A 16,726-nucleotide genomic window follows, 5' to 3' on the forward strand; every position below is an offset into this window, starting at 1 on the left:
AGCCCCGGGAGCCTCAGCTGGCCCCGCTGCGCGGGAAAACCACCCAGCGCACATCTTTGCAAACTTCCGCTCTCCGAGGCCTCTGTCCTCCCTGAGGTTAGGAAAAATGAAGGACGCACCACCGCACCAGCGCGAGATCTGGGTCCTCCAAGTCTGGTTAACTTCCAGAACTTTTCCCCCCAGGGAACTTTCCTCCGGGTTGAAGTTGTCCCAGCCCCTGGGCACTTTGCTTGGCGGGTGCCGGGCTGGTGTCAGGATCGTTTTTGAGCCACTTGAAACCTCTCAGACCCCAGTAAAAGGGCTGGTAATTAAGTTGTCTCCACGCTTTGGGGCTGTCCCGGTCTGCGGCGGCCTGCAGGTGTATGCAGGCCGAATGGAGTATGGACCGCACACATACATGAACATCCACGCGACACACCTGCGTGGGCCTGCCGAGCCCAGCTGGCAGGAGGGAGCACCGCAAGCGGCGCGCTTCCGTGCTGCCACCAGGGGCGAGATCGCGGGTGGGAGTGGAGAGGGGGCGGCGTGGGAGTCCCGGGTTTGGGTCTCGGTGGGTGCGGAGCAACCCGTGGGCCTATGGGGCCCGCCCGCCTGCCACCCAGCCCTCGCCCAGCCCTCCAGGCTGGTTTCTTAGGTAACCGCGCTGTTTTTATTTATAGGGACTTTGAGTGGCCTGATCATTCGGTCATTGCCTCGGCTCTTGCTGCTGGCAATAGCTGGGAAATAGCTTGGGATGGGTTTTATTTATGGAAGGGCAATTGGGATTCACACCCAGCTAACCCAGAACAGCCTCCCCCCCAGCCCAAGACACACTCACAAAGGGGTGCTTGTGTAAAATTCTCCATCAGACACACCAATTTGCAAGTAGCAGAAAGCATTGAAGCCTCATTTTTTAAACTATTTTATTCAGCTTTTTTTTTTTTTTTTTTTTTTTTTAAATCTGAAAGCCCAAAATAGACTCCATGTGGTTCTAAGTGAAGTCAGCCCTTGGCCGGCTTTGAAATAGCTCCTGCAATTATGTAAAAGAGCCATTCACCAACAGGACGGAATTAAAAGGGATCTCGCCCGCTCCCCTTTCATTGCCAACCTCTCATGTTTGACTTTTCAAAGCACTTCCAACACGATGTCTTTCTCCGGGACAAAAGGCAGAACAAAAAAAGCCCCCAAACTTGTAAATTGAACGCCGAGGGGACTTTAAACAATTTAAAGCCCATAAATAATGATAAAGGGGACTGGCAAAAAAAAAAAGGCAAACCCATTCAATTAATGGAGTTTCCCAAGCAAAGATCAAGTGGTTTATAAAATAAAAGTCTTTGCTTCATTATTCCGCTCCTGGACCATGCAGAAGGCGGGACAGGGTTTTTTTCTCTCTAAAACGCATCCAAGAAGGGACGCTGTGCGGGACTGTGTGCGGCCACATTCTTATGTAGAAAGTTTTGCTTTTCGTCCCCCAAACTCTCACAATAGCAGAAACAAATCCGCCAACCTGAAGCATGAAGGGGACGGTTTTTTTTGTTTTGTTTTTTCTCATTTCCTGGGGGTGGGGGGTGGGAAACGTTCTCTGGAGCCTGAGGCGGGGAAACGTGACCCTTCACACCAGCGCTGCCCTCCCCCCCCCAACCCCCGCGCGGAGGAGCAGACGGAGCCGCAGCCACTCCGCTGGCCAGCGGAGACCCCGAGGTACCTGGGGGCTGGGGGGGGGGGGTTTCCTGCTCCGCGCCGGCACCCCCGGGACCCCGATGGCGCACCCAGGCGCCTGCAGCGAGCGTTCGGAGCCCGGGTCCCCCCCCCCCCTCCCCGCACCCCAACGCCGGCTCCGCTAGGGAGCGGGGTGGGTCCTAGGCGTCCGAGGGCGCAGGCAGAAGCGGGTCCCAGTCCCCTTTTGGAACGACCCTAAGGGAGTTCCCGGCCACTGTGGGGGCTGGGTCGCCGGGCGCCTGGCAGCCTGCGCTCACTCGGCAGCACCCATCCCCGGCCAGGAGGGGTCCTCGGCGGGGACTGAGCCGCCTGCCTGCCTCAGGACTCGCAGCCTCGGTTAGTGGGAGCATCTGGAGGCCGGCCCGAGGCTGCCATGGAGGGCGGAGGCCTGGGGTACAGGCGCGGAGGGGTAGCCGGGGCTCTGGCCGGAGTCTGGGAGGCTGCGCGCGCCCTCCAGTCCCAGGCCGCCGGGTGCCGGAGGTGGAGGCGCAGGCCCGGGCGCTTCTCCCCCGGCGGCTCCATCTCCCCGCATCTGCCCCCTCGGAATCCCGCGCCCCCACCTTTCCGGGACTTCAAAAGCACCCTGGCCACTAGGCGCCCGACTTTCATCTCTCCGCACAGCAGGCATTGTTTGCGGGCCTTCACAGATATGCTAATCCCGGGCCCGCCGAGGGCACGGCGGGGTGAAGCGGTGCGCCGGCCCGGGATGGGCCTGGGGGACCCGCTGTAGGGACGGCGTTTCGCCCGCCTCATCCTGGAGGGCGGGGGGCACCTGATGCGGGTCCCAGGCTGGCTGCAGCCGCGTTCGGGTGGGAGACGAAGGAGGAGGCATCGGACCGGCGCCCGTGGCCAGGCCCAGCTGTGCGTGCTTTCTACCTAACACCCCGTGGGTCGGGAGGAGCCTGGCCAGGGACTGGGCCCCAAGCCTCTCAGACTTCTAGGACTTTCCCCGGAAGTCCAAGGGAGCGCATCTGCGGCCCCCTGGAGGGCTCGACCCCCTGCAGGGCCTTGTCTTTTTAAAGAGGACGAGCTTACCCTGAGTTCATCCTTTTAACCCTTTACAAACCACCCTGGAGGGCGAGAAGGGTGTTCGGATTGGCAGCCACTCACAGGAGGGCTCTGCTGCTGTGGGGACCCGACATAAAGCTGCAGGTGCTCCTGACAAAACCCGTTTAGCCTCTTTGAACCCTCAGCTCCCAGGTGCTCCTTTGCTCACTGACCTGAGGGATGGTGTAGGTCATGGGCCACCAGGGGGTGAGCCCGTTTCCGTTAATGAGGCGTGAGAAATGAAATGTAGACAGGCACCTGCATCTGTCAGGCTGGGACAGCCTAAAATGGTTCCCCAGTTAAATCGTACGCAACCACTGTCCTCATCGCTCTCTGCCCTTGCCTGAGAAGGGACAGCCTTGTTTTTAGGTCTCAATTTCCTTACTGCCTCAGGTCCCCTACGTGGTGGTGACCGCAGACAAGGTGGAAAATGGTGAGCTCCTAGGCCTTTGAAACAGAAGAACCTTCGGATGTGTTCCATTTGTCATCTGGAAAAACACAGAGGTTACATGGCTTTGCTGCCAACAATTATATTGCCCTTAGAAAGAGGGAACCAAGGGCAAGATTAGCGAGCAAACTCACATCCCAAAGGATTTTCACCACACAGAGTGAAGAAGGAACGAGGAGAAGAGTTATTTGAGGCGCAGTGGGAAGAGTGCAGGCCAGAGAAAGTCACAATGCTGTCCCCTCTCCCCACACCCCCTAGGGGACTCTTTGGGGGTTCGACAGAAATGAAAGCATTATTCCAGGGGCACGTTGCCCTTGTGTTTGTGTTGAGTTTTTTTTTTTTCCTTCTTCTTTTTAAATGAAAGAGTGTTCATACTCTGTAGTGTTCATCTTATCGAGTATTTATGCTTCACAACTTTAAAACACCCCTGTGAAGGGGAAGTTACTCCTGTAGCTTCTTCCCACCTCTACTGAGGGGGGCCACGCTGGGGTGAGTGTTCCCCACAGGGGCATTGCTGTTGACAGCAGGAGGGCTCCCATGGGTGTCAGATGCCTGTTCTGACCAGGCCCCAGCAGAGCGGTCATCAGAGACAGCGTCCGTCCCTACCCAGGGCATAAGTGAGCCTGCCTCCTGCCGGCACTGCACCCCAGCTCTTTCTCCTGGTCTCTGCTGGGAAATGCACCAAAGCCAGAGGCAGTCCTGCATGCCTCCGCCTGGACAAACCTTCTGTTCCCTGACGTCTTCGACCATAATGAGCATGAGCTTCAGACGGAGTGGAAATTGATCATGACGGCTCATCGTGAAGGGCACTGGGCACCTGTGACCAGTATGATGCCCCCGACTAAGTTCAGGGATTTCCCCCTCCCTTCCTTTTGAACCATGTCCCCTTGTTGGTTTGTTTGTTTATTCATTTGTAGAAGGTAAGTACTTTGGAATCTATTTCTTGCTCTGATATTTCTAGCTTATCTTGTGGTTACTATAATCCTTTCTTCTCAAGTTCCTCTCAGACCCGCTTACAATGCAAACAAAACAAAAAAAAAAAAACAACCACAAAACGAAAGAGATGAGAGATGTCTTAAAGGCGACTTCGTTCTAACCCCCCAACCCTTCAGACTGAGTTCATTCAGCAGCGTGTTATTTATTTGGACATTTACACTTTCAAATGTAATAACCTAAATGATTTATTGTACAAGCCAGATTTTATATTGCACATTTTTATTTTACTATTCTAATGAGGTTATTTCATATCTGTAAATAGAACTCACGTAAGTATTATATATTTTCATAAATTAATGAGGGAGTGGCAGGAAACAGTTTTATTTAAGGCTTTATAAAGTCAAAAGTATTAGCCTGGCCCTAACCGGTTTTGCTCAGTGGATAGAGTGTAGGCCTGTGGTCTTAAGGGTCCCAAGTTTGATTCTGGTCAAGGGCATGTACCTTGGTTGCAGGCACATCCCCAGTAGAGGGTGTGCAGGAGTCAGCTGAGCGATATTTCTACCTCATCGATTTTTCTAAGTATTAGCCTGAAAAGCACGTGGGTATGAAGAGGGCTCAGGGATGCAGAGCGCTCCCTATTGGCCGTGTGACTAATGGCATCTGCTGTAGAGCCTGGTTCCAGGGAGTAGACGCCTGGGGATTCCCCTTTTATCGCGGAATTCCTAGGACCAAGACATCCACCTTTTTTATTACTACAATCGCACAAGGAAAAGATTCTCAATTTCTTTTCATTGGAAACGGCCAGGCCACAAGAGAAGTCTTTGTCACAAACGAAGGTGAAAACACCAGATCTCCATGATTGCACAAGGTGAATACTATCAGATTTTGGACATAGTACTAAGACAAAACTCATCCTGGCTTTAAGACCCACTAAGGGTCTCCTGACTCTGACTCACCCTGATCAGGGCCTGGAAGCGGGTGGATAAGAAACCCTCTGACATCAAAGTTTGAGGGGCCTGGGGCACACGGCTGAGCTTACCGTGGCCTCTGCTATACCATCTGCATAATGGGTCTCTCCCACCAGCGGCCTGAGGACGTTCCTATAAAGCAAATAATTAAGGTTAATGTCAAGGGTTGCGGGAAGGAAGTGAAGTAACTCACTTGGCACTCCAGCGGGGCTCCCGGCACAGAGCCCAGGGAAGGGTAGTTCAAGAGCGAGCACGCCAGCGCCAGCCCGCTGGGCCTGGAGATGCCGGTGGACGCGGGGCCGCCAGGGGCGCCAGCCCGGGCCCTCCGAGGGAGGGCATCAATTCGAGGCAGCCTCGGCTCACTCCGCTCTCGAGCATTTAAAAACAAACCGCGGGCACCACGGCCCTGGACCCTGGATTCGCTCTGGCATTTAAAGAACGCGCGAGCTTTCCGGGAAGAGGTACCAAAGCGCCGCCCCTGCGAGGCCCGGCGGCTTTCGCTTTGCACAGCGGACTCGGTCCAGACATCCCGAGGCGGTCCTAGTGGAGCATCAGAAGGGCGGACAGCACTGCCTTCCAGGGAAACAACTTCTGGGACACTTTAGAGTATTTTATTTAAATAGAAGACCTGCTTAGGTGCTAAACAAACAAATCTCAAACACATTCCTCTTTGGGGAGGGGGCAGGCAACTGCGCACTTTGGCCTCTTCTCCAAACTCCGTCTCCCAGAGATGCCAAACCGAGGCACGGGAGGAGCACGTTTGAACACCGCAGGGGCGCGGGGGGGGGGGGCGGAGCGGAGGGGAGGGGGGCAGGCGAAGCCGGGAGGGGGGTTGGGGGGGTGGACACAAGCGGCCGCAAAGCACCCAGGGCTGACCCGCTCCCCCCTCCCCCCGTCTCTTCCCTTCCGCTCTCAAGGCAGGACGTTAGCTCTAGGGCGCCGCCTGCAGGTCGCCGTCGAGATCGGCCCCTCCCAGCCGAGGAGCAGATGGATCTGCTCCGACTTTGGCCCAGCGGCCCTGCGGGGACCTGTCCTTGTACTCCCCGACTTCCGGCCTCTGAGCAGCCGGGGCCTCGTTTCCTTGTCCCAGGCGTAGGGGGCGCACTTTTACCCCAACTCAGCCCCCCCCCCTTTTTTTTTCTGGCGGGGCGGAAGAAGCAAGCATTTCCAATTTTAATGGGGCCCAATTATCTCGTTTGCACGACTTAAAATGTTTCTCTGGAACTCATTTCAATCTAGTAAATATACTTAAGCAAGTAGCTAATGTATCAGGGATGGCTTCGCCTCGGCATTTGCATATAAAGAGAGTGGGGGGCGACCCTTCCCTTCTTCGGCTTCACCAGCCGCAGGCAGCTAGGCCTCCTCCTCCTCCGGGTGGTACGCCTGGATTTGACGAAGAGGTGGAGGCCGAGGCCACGGTCTGCGAGGACCTTGGGGAGGGGCACCGGGGGAGGGGACGGGCCCTTCTGCAGAATGGGCCCCCCTCCCCCCATCCTCTGCCGCCGCCCCCTCCCCGCCCCCGCACCACCCGGAGCCCAGCCGCCCACTCTCCTCCCGGGTTGCGGGCGCCCCCGGGTGCCACAGAGGCTGGAGCATCCGAGGCGCCTTTATCCCCAGGTGCGTTTGTTAAATCGAGTCTGGAGATAGATGGACGCGAATACAGGAGAGGAAATCGCAGCGCTTAGTTGAGCAATCTTCTGGCTTTAAATTCCGAATAAAAGTCTCAAATATTCCCGGGTCAGGGGGGCACTGTCTCATTAAAACCACTCTCGTCCCGAAACTGCAATGCAGACATTAAAGTGCAGTATTTTTCAATTAGAGCTGACGAATTCAATCAAAATTCCATAGATTAGGATGAAATGAGGCATGGGTCATTTACAGGGGAATTTAATTGCCGAGCCATTAGACAAATAGTATATTTGCCATTCCCGCGTTATCCATCATTTTCGACATCAATACCGGGGCCGCATCGCCTCGTCCCCGCCGCCCGGCATCGGCTGTAAACACTCCCTTCCCCGTACCGCCTGATTATATCTGATTTCATTTAGGGCCATGGGGGATTATAAATGTTCACGCAATCAAGTTCATTAGGACTTCAAATCGCATTTCTGATTGGGATCGCTCTGCCGCTGTCCTCCCTGCGCCTTTCAAACCCCAGGACGAGGCTTTCAAAACATCTTTTTGAATTTAAAGCTTCGCATCCTTTTGTCTTCCAACGCCCCGTCCCCCGCCCCCACCCACGGTCTCCCCCACACCTCTGGACTCTTCCCTGGGGAGCAGCCCTGAACCCCAATGCGTCTAGAGCGAGGCTGGGTGAGGGGTGGGGTGGACCCCCGCGGCACCCAGGCGCGACCCAAGCAGGCCTCCCAGCCCACCGGGACCCCTCCCTCCCCCCAATGCTGGACCAAGTGAGGCGTTCAGGTTGGAAACCTGAGCCGAGCGCAGGCGGAGGGGGGCGGGGGGGGGGCGAGGGGGCGCCGCGGGGCGGGAGGGACGATGAACCCCGTGTGTTCTCGGATCATGGGTGGGTGTCAGTCCCATGTCTCGCCACCTTCTGCCACCCCCCCACCCCCCCGCACCCTCCCCTCCTCGCGGGATCTGGAGTCCTGCAGCCGCAGGCCTCTGGACAAAGATTGGGCCTGCCCCTGGGCACTGATGGCAGTGCTGACCCCCTTCACTCCAGAGACCCTGATGGGGGTGGTACCCAGAGGAGCCATTCTACCTCTCAGCCAACCCGAGAAACAAAGGAGCAGATCCTTCTAGGCAAGCTCCGCAAGACAGGCTCAAGACACCCTTCCAGCACAGTTGAAAAATAATAGCTTGATATTAACTGCTTCTCATAAAAATATACTTTCACAGAGATCCAGTTAGAAGAAAACCCTCATTTTACCCCTGTACTTTGTGCGCATCGCTGTTAGCTGCCTCAGTAATTTAATTGGAATGAAACGTGAGAAATGTGTCATTTTTGAAGCATTTATGCATCACTTCCTAGAAATCTCATTGTGTTAACTAGGAGCCTACTGCGTTCTGTTTAGAACCCATAATCACATTTTTATGTGTCTGTATTACGAGTTAATGTGACCTCCTGTCTTTAGCAGATTAAAAAAAAAAAGTTCCCTTTCCATAACATCCGCATCAAACTCTGGCTTGCAGAAAGTACCAGAAACCCTGTTTCCTCAAGGCTCTCTGAACTTAACCACTCAAGGGCAGGGGGAAGAAATGCGAACCGAGAAGTGCCTACTGGATGAATAATTACACACCGAATTAAAACCCTGCATTAAATGTCCTCGACAGCAAACACTGCATTCTCAATCATGTTTATTGCTTACAAATTGCATTACAAAGAAATCTACTCTTTTTATTGGAGTGATTAAGCAGAGTGTTAGGGCTGCTGAAGTACCATTCTGAAAGATTAGATGGAGGCAGACTTCCCGGCTGGTTACATTGCCGTGGTGAATATGTATAATTTTGTTAAAGAACACATTTAACACACAGATGAGGATTGGACTGTCATTATGGCATCGTAAAAGAATCAACTTAAAATTATATTTATAAACACATTGCCCATAAAACATTCATATTTAATACAAAGGAAATAGGCAATTCCATAATCAATATTTTCATTACTCAAATGTTATGGTAGCCGCACAACCCTATATGACACGTCATGATCTATACAGTAGCTTCTCTATACTCTCCTCATCATCACGAGGGCTGAAATCTTGTTTTCTTTTAATTCTGGGGTGAACAGGTTGGTGAAGGAAGGGTTTGCTTGTGGTGCCACCTGCAGGGCACCATGAAAATAAGTGTCAATACTGCAATCCCCTCTTGGGCTCCAGCAATGTAACCTCAGGCTTCTTCTTTTGTAAAAAAATTTTTTTTAAAAAAAATATATTCCTACTGATTTTAGAGAGGAAGGGAGAGGGATAGAAATATAGAAACATCCATGATGAGAGAGAATCATTGACCTGCTACCTCCTGCATACCCCCCACTGGAGACTGAGCCCGCAATCCCGACATGTGCCCTTGGCTGGAATTGAACCTGAGATCCTTCAGTCAGAAGACTGACTGAGCCAAACTGGCTAGGGCAACCTCAGGCTTTTAATTTTTTTTATTTTTTTATTTTTTAGCAATTTAATGAAATGAATATTTGCTCTGAAATAGAAAGATTTTTTCCAATTTCAAGAAAAAATCCTGGAATTTGAAAAGTATGCTTCAGTCAAAAAATAAGATGCTGTACTGATCATAGTTGAAACTTTGGGGCTTCTGAATATTCCAAGTGCACAAAAAAAATTTGTCTAAGGGATAATTTATTCTTGAGATAATGGAATAAAAGATGCCATATTCCTGGTTTATCACTTGGTCCTTGGGCAGCCCTTAAGAGATGAGAAGCACTTGGCGAGCTAATGACATCCGCAATGGCAGTGACTAAGCTTCCTCTCGGATGCCCGGCGTCAGGGCAGGTCACGGGAGCCGACCAGCTCATTCTCTGAGCCTATATTTTACACCATTTGGGGAGAGGGTTAAGTGTTCTTTGCCAAAGTTCAACAGCCTGCCCCATCAACCTGTGTCATCAGAAGGAGATTTCAGAAATTGGAAGCGTGACGATTACATACAGTTACTGGTATTAGCAAATGCTTCTTAAAGAGTCAGAGGTTTCGATTTTCCTCACAACAGGCTGAACTGATGATCATGTAACTTAAAATTCACTGGACACAAAATATGCTGAAAAGAGAGGCCTAATGCTGTGCTCAGAATTTTAAGCCTGAGGTGCCAGGGTGCTGCGTCAGAGGGTGCCTGCTGGTCTTCCTGCTGTGCTGGGGGCGTTTCCTCCTGGCTGGAGCGCAGGCAGGATGGAGGGGGGCAGACCTCTTCAGGTCCTTGGTTGGTGGAGAACCTCAGTTGTGTGTTTGGGAATTCTCTGTGGTCAGATGAAACGTGGTACAAAAATATTCAACAAAAGTTGCAAGGGCCCAGCTGGTGTGGCTCATGAGTGGTGACCCATGAACCAAAAGGTCTCGGGTGTGATTCCCAGTCGGACACATGACTGTTTTGGGCTCAATCTCCAATAGGGGGCATGCTGGTGGAAGCCAATTAATGCTCCTATCTCATCAGTGTTTCTATCTCTCTATCCCTCTCCCGTCCTCATTCTCTCTCCAAAACAAAACAAAAAAAGTCAAAGGGGCCCTGGCCATGTGGCTCAGTTGGTTGGAGCATTGATCTGTGCACCAAAAGATTGCAGGTTCTCTTCCGGGTCAGGGAACATACCTAGGTTGTGGGTTCAATCCCTGGTCAGGGCACAAATAGAAGGCAACAAATCCATGTTTCTCTCTCTCTCCCTCCTCCCTTTCTCTCTCGCTCTAAAAATCTAAAAATAAACACATATCCTCAGGTGAGGTTTAACATAAAAAAAAAATTGGAGGAAAATTTTCTTCTATCTTTTTGTAGAAACAACATTTACTCTTTTGTTACTTTCTGTATTTTGAACTATGTGAATGCATTATTAAAAGCTAAAATTGAAATTAAAGAGAGCAACTTAGGTCTTATGAATTTGATTTTATGTAATACTGGAGGCCTGGTGCACGAAATTTGTGCACGGGGGGGGGGGGGGGGGGTCTCTCAGCCCAGCCTGCGCCCTCTCGCAGTCCAGGAGCTCTTCCGGGATGTTGAATATCCTTAGCGCTGCTGCAGAGGCATGAGAGGCTCCCACCACCGCCACTGTGCTTGCCAGTCATGAGCCAGGCTTCTGGCACTGACCAGCAGGGGGCAGCTCCTGCATTGAGCATCTGCTCCCTGGTGGTCAGTGCACACCCTACTGACCAGCTGGTCCACGGATCAGTCGATTTGCATATTAGCCTTTTACTATATAGGATACTCAAAGAGAAAAGTAATGATGTCCAATATGAACTGTGAAAGAATAGAAAATATTTTTAGAGCCTTTCATAGGAGAAATCCCCTGTATACTTTGTTCACTGGGAAGGAAGTCAGCCAGGGTAATTGTAGCTTCAAAGGGGAATGTCTTTTGGAGGTTTATCTCAAGTATCTTCTTTTTCTCCCTCTTCCCTTTCCTCCTCCCCTCCCTTCCTCACTCTCTTAGCCTTGTTCTTCTCTCCTTCTCCCCACACTTCCTTCTTTTTTTCTTTCTCATCTGGATGGAATTTGCAGCATAGAGCACAATGAGACACAGTCATCAAAACAACACACTTTTGAGTTAAATTTTTTCTTTATTAATAAAGTAAATCACTAGCAACTCAATTCTGAAAAACTAAATATGGGTCTTTATGTATCAGATTTTTAGAAATATAACATTAAATATAACATCTTTTCAAAGAATTCTACTTTGGTTCTAGGACTCCAAACATATTTAAACTTTTTAAAAAAACGTATTTAAACTTAATGCATTTCAGAAAAACAGGGGAACCATTCCCTAAGGTGTGTGGAGAGATGGGACGGGTGGCTGAAGCAGGGATGGACGGCGAGTGTGTTCGCTCAGGTTCAGATTTGCAAAGTTCAGTGAGGACAGAGCTGCTCAGGGCTGTGGCTGCAGTGCTTACCAGTCTTGCCCTTTTATTTTATTATTATTTTAAAATATATTTTATTGATTTTGTACAGAGAGGAAGGGAGAGAGATAGAGAGCTAGAAACATCGATGAGAGAGAGTCATCGATCAGCCACCTCTTGCACACCCCCTTCTGGGGATATGCCCGCAACCAAGGCACATGCCCTTGACCGGAATTGAACCCAGGTCTCTTCAGTCCCCAAGCCGACGCTCTATTCATTGAGCCAAACCGGTTTCGGCCGGTCTTGCCCTTTTATTTGTCCTCATAAATGACAGTCTTTCTCCCAATATTAGGCTATCTTCTTCTGATAATAGTAAAAACAATCCTGGTAATAGAAGGAACTACTTACCAAGTTCCTTTTCTGGGCCGGCTCAGTGGGGCCACCCTGGAGGAGGGGCGTCACCCCAGCCACATCCAAGAGGCACAGATACCTTCATTTTCCAGGGGATCACAGCTGGTTTCGGGTAAGTGACTCTTCCTGTTCAGCAGAGCAGCCTGGATCTGAATTCCATCTCTAGGGTATCATCTCGGGCTCCTCCCCACCCTCCAGGACGCTGCATCCCTTTCCAGGACAGAATCACCTCCCTGGAGCCCCACTGTGACTGTCTGCTCACCCGCTCCATGGTCCTCATAGCTTGTCAATAGGTAAGAACCAAGACTCTCTTGTCTGCACTCCTTTCAGTGGCCAAAGCATGAGAATCCTCCCCACCAGAGGACATGCATGTCACTGTCCCTCCTTCTGCTTTACACTATCCCACACCCCTGTCTTTGTTCCAGTTTTTCTTTCCATATAGTGGTGACTCCTGTCTGTTTGGGAGGAGCTCGAATATAGACATGTACAATATGAGTAGCCTTTTCTAAGGCAAGTGAATTGTTTGGCTCAAAGGGTCATCTGAGGGTTCTGCTGCCCTGACACTCCCTTTCAGATCCTCTGTGTTGAAATCTGACCATTGGCCAAGGCTCAGCCAGACTACCCTCATCATGATGCCCATCTCAGTGTCTGCCCTCTGTTCACCCCCAACCACCCCCCTCCCCCCGCCAAGTGGGCTTCACTCATAGTGCACACAGCACCTTGCCTTGTCCTGCGGTATTTGTGGGTATAAACGCCCCTTCCAGATTGCAATAATGGGTCAGGGCGCTCTGCCCCCTCTTAGGTTGCTCAGGAATGCCTTGCATTGGTTCAGACTAGACAAAAACAGAGCCACTGCTGACTGCAGAGGAGGGCCACAGCAGTCCCTCTTATTAAATATTACAGGCCCAGTGCATGAGATTCACGCAAATGGAGGGTTCCTCAGCCTAACCTGCACCCTCTCGCAGTCTGGGAGCGCTCAGGGGATGTCTGACTGATGGCTTAGGCCTGACCGCTGTGCTAGCCAGCCATGAGCTGGCTCAGGGTTTCTGGCTGAGCAGCTTTCCCCCTGTGGGAGTACACTGACCACCAGGGGGCAGCTCCTGTGATAAGCACCTGTGCCCTGGTGGTCTGTGTGCATCATAGCAATTGATTGATTTGCATGTTTGCCTTTTATTATATAGGATGGTGTCTAATAGCAAACTTGAGGCCAACCAATCAGGAGATTACCATTGAAAAGATAATTTGTTCGTCATCATTCCCAGAGATGGAACAGGCCTTGCCATGGGTGCCATAGGGGAAGCACCAGAGTTGGTCAGAAGTGGGGGGTGTGGGCAAGAGCCTTTATTGTGGTTTCCACAGCAGGAACAGGCGAGGCATAATAGACAGGTTAGGGTTAGGGTTAGGGTTAGGTAATCAGAATAACTTCAGCGGGCTCTGGGGCAGAAGGGTTTTCTGGTACCAGGTCCTGGGGTAGCTAGTGTCCTGGGGCAGGAGCACCCAGTGAAGGAGGGGCTGGGGTGTGGACTCCGGGTTGGTTTGCAATTGAAAAGCATGCTGGGCTGGCAAGTTGTTTATCTCTAGGAATGGTAACCCTGGTGGTGGTGTGAGGAAGTGGTGGTGAGGGTAGAGAGAGGGCAGAGTCTCTCCAGAGTCATCAGAGCCCCAGATGTCAAAGCCTCAGAATTCAGAAAATCTAGAGAGTACAGTCCTAGACTGTCAGAACAGCTCTCATGTTACAGATGCTAAGGCTGAGCTGACCGCAACCTCTATCGGCCTGTGGCTTCCTGGACCAGGCCCTGGAGCTGGATCAGTTGGGTTTGGAGAGAATGTCAGACAGAAGACTCGCATGGGATAAACATGTCTGGCGCTCAGCCCCTCCAGCGTCCTTCTGGGGAGCCCTGTGCTGGGAAGCACCAGTGGGCTCCTGGGAAGGGGCTTTTATCATGGAGCCGGTGTCCTCCCTCAATATGCACATCTGCCATGTTTCGGGGACAGTCTTTGCAGGTGGCTGGGCTTCAGGAGGATGGGGCATTGTCCAGGAGGCAGAGAGTCGGAAGCCCTGGTGGCAGCGTGCATGCTGCAGACCCCTTTCAGGCAGGAGACAAACCTTGCAGCCACAGGTATACCCTGGGCACTCCCTGATACAAATACTATGCGATTCACGGTGTTCATCCACACCAGCCACCTGAGAGGCAGTAAGGGCTCCTACTGCATTCCCGGGTGGGCCTGACGCTCAGGCAGGTCTGTGCACCGGCCAGAGGGAGGTCCCCCCAGGTCCGCAGGTCCCCACCCAGGGCGCTCTCCTCCCTGCCCAACCACCACGGAAGCAAAGAGGAGCCCAAGAACAAGTCCAAATGCTCTGGTTTTCAGCGCAAAACACCCTCTGGCTCCAAAAGAAGGTAGCTTTGCAGGGTCACCGGCAAGGGTAACAGAGGCACGAGGCGGAAGCACTGCTTGCCAAACCGTCTGCGGATGGCACAGCGGCAGAGGTGCAGCAGGCTGCGGGGGCTGCCAGCCAAGGCGAAGAGAGACTGGTAGAAAGGCCGGTGTGCCTGGAAGGGAAGGCGGCATGTCAGTGTGAGCCAAAGGGGACACACAGGAGCCAGACCTGTGGACTCAGGTGCTGGACCCCCACCCTGGCCTGGACACCAGGTCCCTGAGCCCTGCCCTCCTTCTAGCCAGCGTGGGGCTGCTCCGGCTCCTGGTGGCGAGTGCACCCTGACTATAGCAGGAGCTCCTGGCTGTGAATACTGAGCGCCCTAAGGGAAGCAGCAGCACTCAGGTCTCTTCCTTCTCCAGTCTCCAGAGACTTTATACCCATCTGGAGACGAGTGCGGAACTCCTGACACGGCACAGAACCAGACGGCAGTTCTGCATGGCACGCGAGGCAGGCGGCTCGCTCACCTGAAACACCTCCTCAGGAATGGCCTCCCTCCAGGACTCTGACACGCGGAGCTGAGCGTAGGCGTTGAAAAGCACCTCGATGACCGCAGGGGCTGGCGCGCAGGCCTGCAGCACCTGTGGGAAGTGGGGAGACCGCGTTCAGGTTGACTGGGCTTGGGGTCCAAGTGCGGAAAGGGCAGGGAGATGGAGGTGTGTTCGCACCTCACTACCTACTGTCTGTGTGACCCCGCTATCCAGTCCCTCCGGGAACACACAGTAACGGCACAACTGGGCAGCGAGTTCACAGGTAAGCACAAGGCAGCGCTGGACAAAGGGTCTGTCCAGCCATCATGCAAATCTGGGCAAAGCGTTCAGCATCCGTTCAGGAGCATGCATGGTGGGGGGGGGAGGTTGTGGGGCAAGTTGGATGCACAGAGGGCTCTAGAGAGCTGCTCAGGGAACAGCATGAGGTTCTGCTGGGAGCGAGCTTGGCCTGAGGACAGTAATCCCAACTTCTCACCTCAACTTTCTACTATGTCAGGACACTGGCGAAGAGAATTGCTTTGCTGTGGAGTTTCCCCTTGACTTGGCCCTTCCCTTTTATTTTCGAAGTCCCCACTGTCAAAGGACTCCTCCTTTATTATTTGCAAATTCAAAATTCATCAGCTTTATCATGAAGGTGGGAACACTTTGCTTTTAAAACATAAACTTTTTTTGGGTTGTTGTTACGAAGAAATTTGAATGGACCCAAAACTGGATCCAATAGGATGATAAACCCCCAAGCACCCACCATCATCCCATGGCAAATCCTGCCCCATCCACCCTCAGCCCTTCTCCCTCATCTTATCTTAAAGCAGATTCCAGGCATTCTGCCATTTCACCTGCACATATTTCACTGTGCCTCCTAAAGGACCCTTTAGAAGAAATATCTGCACAGTATCACTATAGCACCTGAGAAATTAACAAGACTGGCTTTCTTAGTATCAGATAGTCAGTGTTTAAGTTCACACTTCTCTCTTCAGTACCATTATCTTAAAATATAATCTGTTTGTTCGAATAAGAATCTAAACAAAAGTGAGGTTAGTTGATACATAGTTTTAGAACTCCCTGTTTCTTTGTTGAAGGAACTGGGTTATCTGTCCCAGAGTCTCCCACTGTTGGGGCTCCGCAGGTGTGTCCCTGTGGGTGCTGGAACGCACTGCTCCTCCACTGCTCTCTGTGTATAGTTGGACTTGGAAGCTCCATCAAATTCAGAGTTGATCTTGGGGAGGGGAGAGAAACCTCATAGTTCTCTGCTTTTGAGGCTTGAGATTTACCAAGTGTAATACATCTATTCCGTGTATTTTTTCAGATTGAGAAAAATGGAGTTCAAGCAATTTTTCCAAGATAAGGCAGCAAATACCTCCATCAGACAATAGAGCCAGCAGCTACGCCTGGCTGCACCATGCTCCCTGGGCTCCCTGCACACAGAGTCCAACAGGAAAAGGTGCAGTAGTTAAGCCTCTCAGGATGGCCGCTCCCTTATAGCCTGACAAGGTTCCTTCACATCTAAAACTCCTTTAAAATACAGAGAAACAAAATAAAAAGTTTGTATGTCTTTTGTTCAGAGATAAAACCTATATTGTGTATACTCGGGTTTTATGTTAGACAAAACATTAGTATATGTAACAAAAATGGGCTAATGCTTTGCATATTATTTTGAAACTTGATTTTTGTCTATGCAAAATTGTGAACAAAAATGATAAATGAGCATGTTAGTGGCCATAAATATTTTATGAATAGGTCATCATGAATTCAGTGAAATTAACTACCATAATTTGAAATGATAAACAATG

At 51.5% G+C, this 16,726-nt stretch overlaps 1 protein-coding gene across 1 annotated transcript in view; it reads right to left on the minus strand.

Annotated features, from left to right (window-relative positions):
• Positions 1–14,371: 14,371 nt before the first annotated feature.
• The window catches only part of ASB18 (ankyrin repeat and SOCS box containing 18), a 37,583-nt gene continuing 35,228 nt past the window's right edge, over positions 14,372–16,726 (minus strand). Inside the window, 2 exon segments of the mRNA XM_036422210.2 lie at positions 14,372–14,560; positions 14,913–15,026. Coding sequence (XP_036278103.1) covers positions 14,375–14,560; positions 14,913–15,026 — 300 coding nt within the window. The 3' untranslated portion in view covers positions 14,372–14,374.

Source organism: Pipistrellus kuhlii, unplaced genomic scaffold, assembly GCF_014108245.1.
Source record: "Pipistrellus kuhlii isolate mPipKuh1 unplaced genomic scaffold, mPipKuh1.p scaffold_m20_p_7, whole genome shotgun sequence".
NCBI lineage: Eukaryota > Metazoa > Chordata > Mammalia > Chiroptera > Vespertilionidae > Pipistrellus > Pipistrellus kuhlii.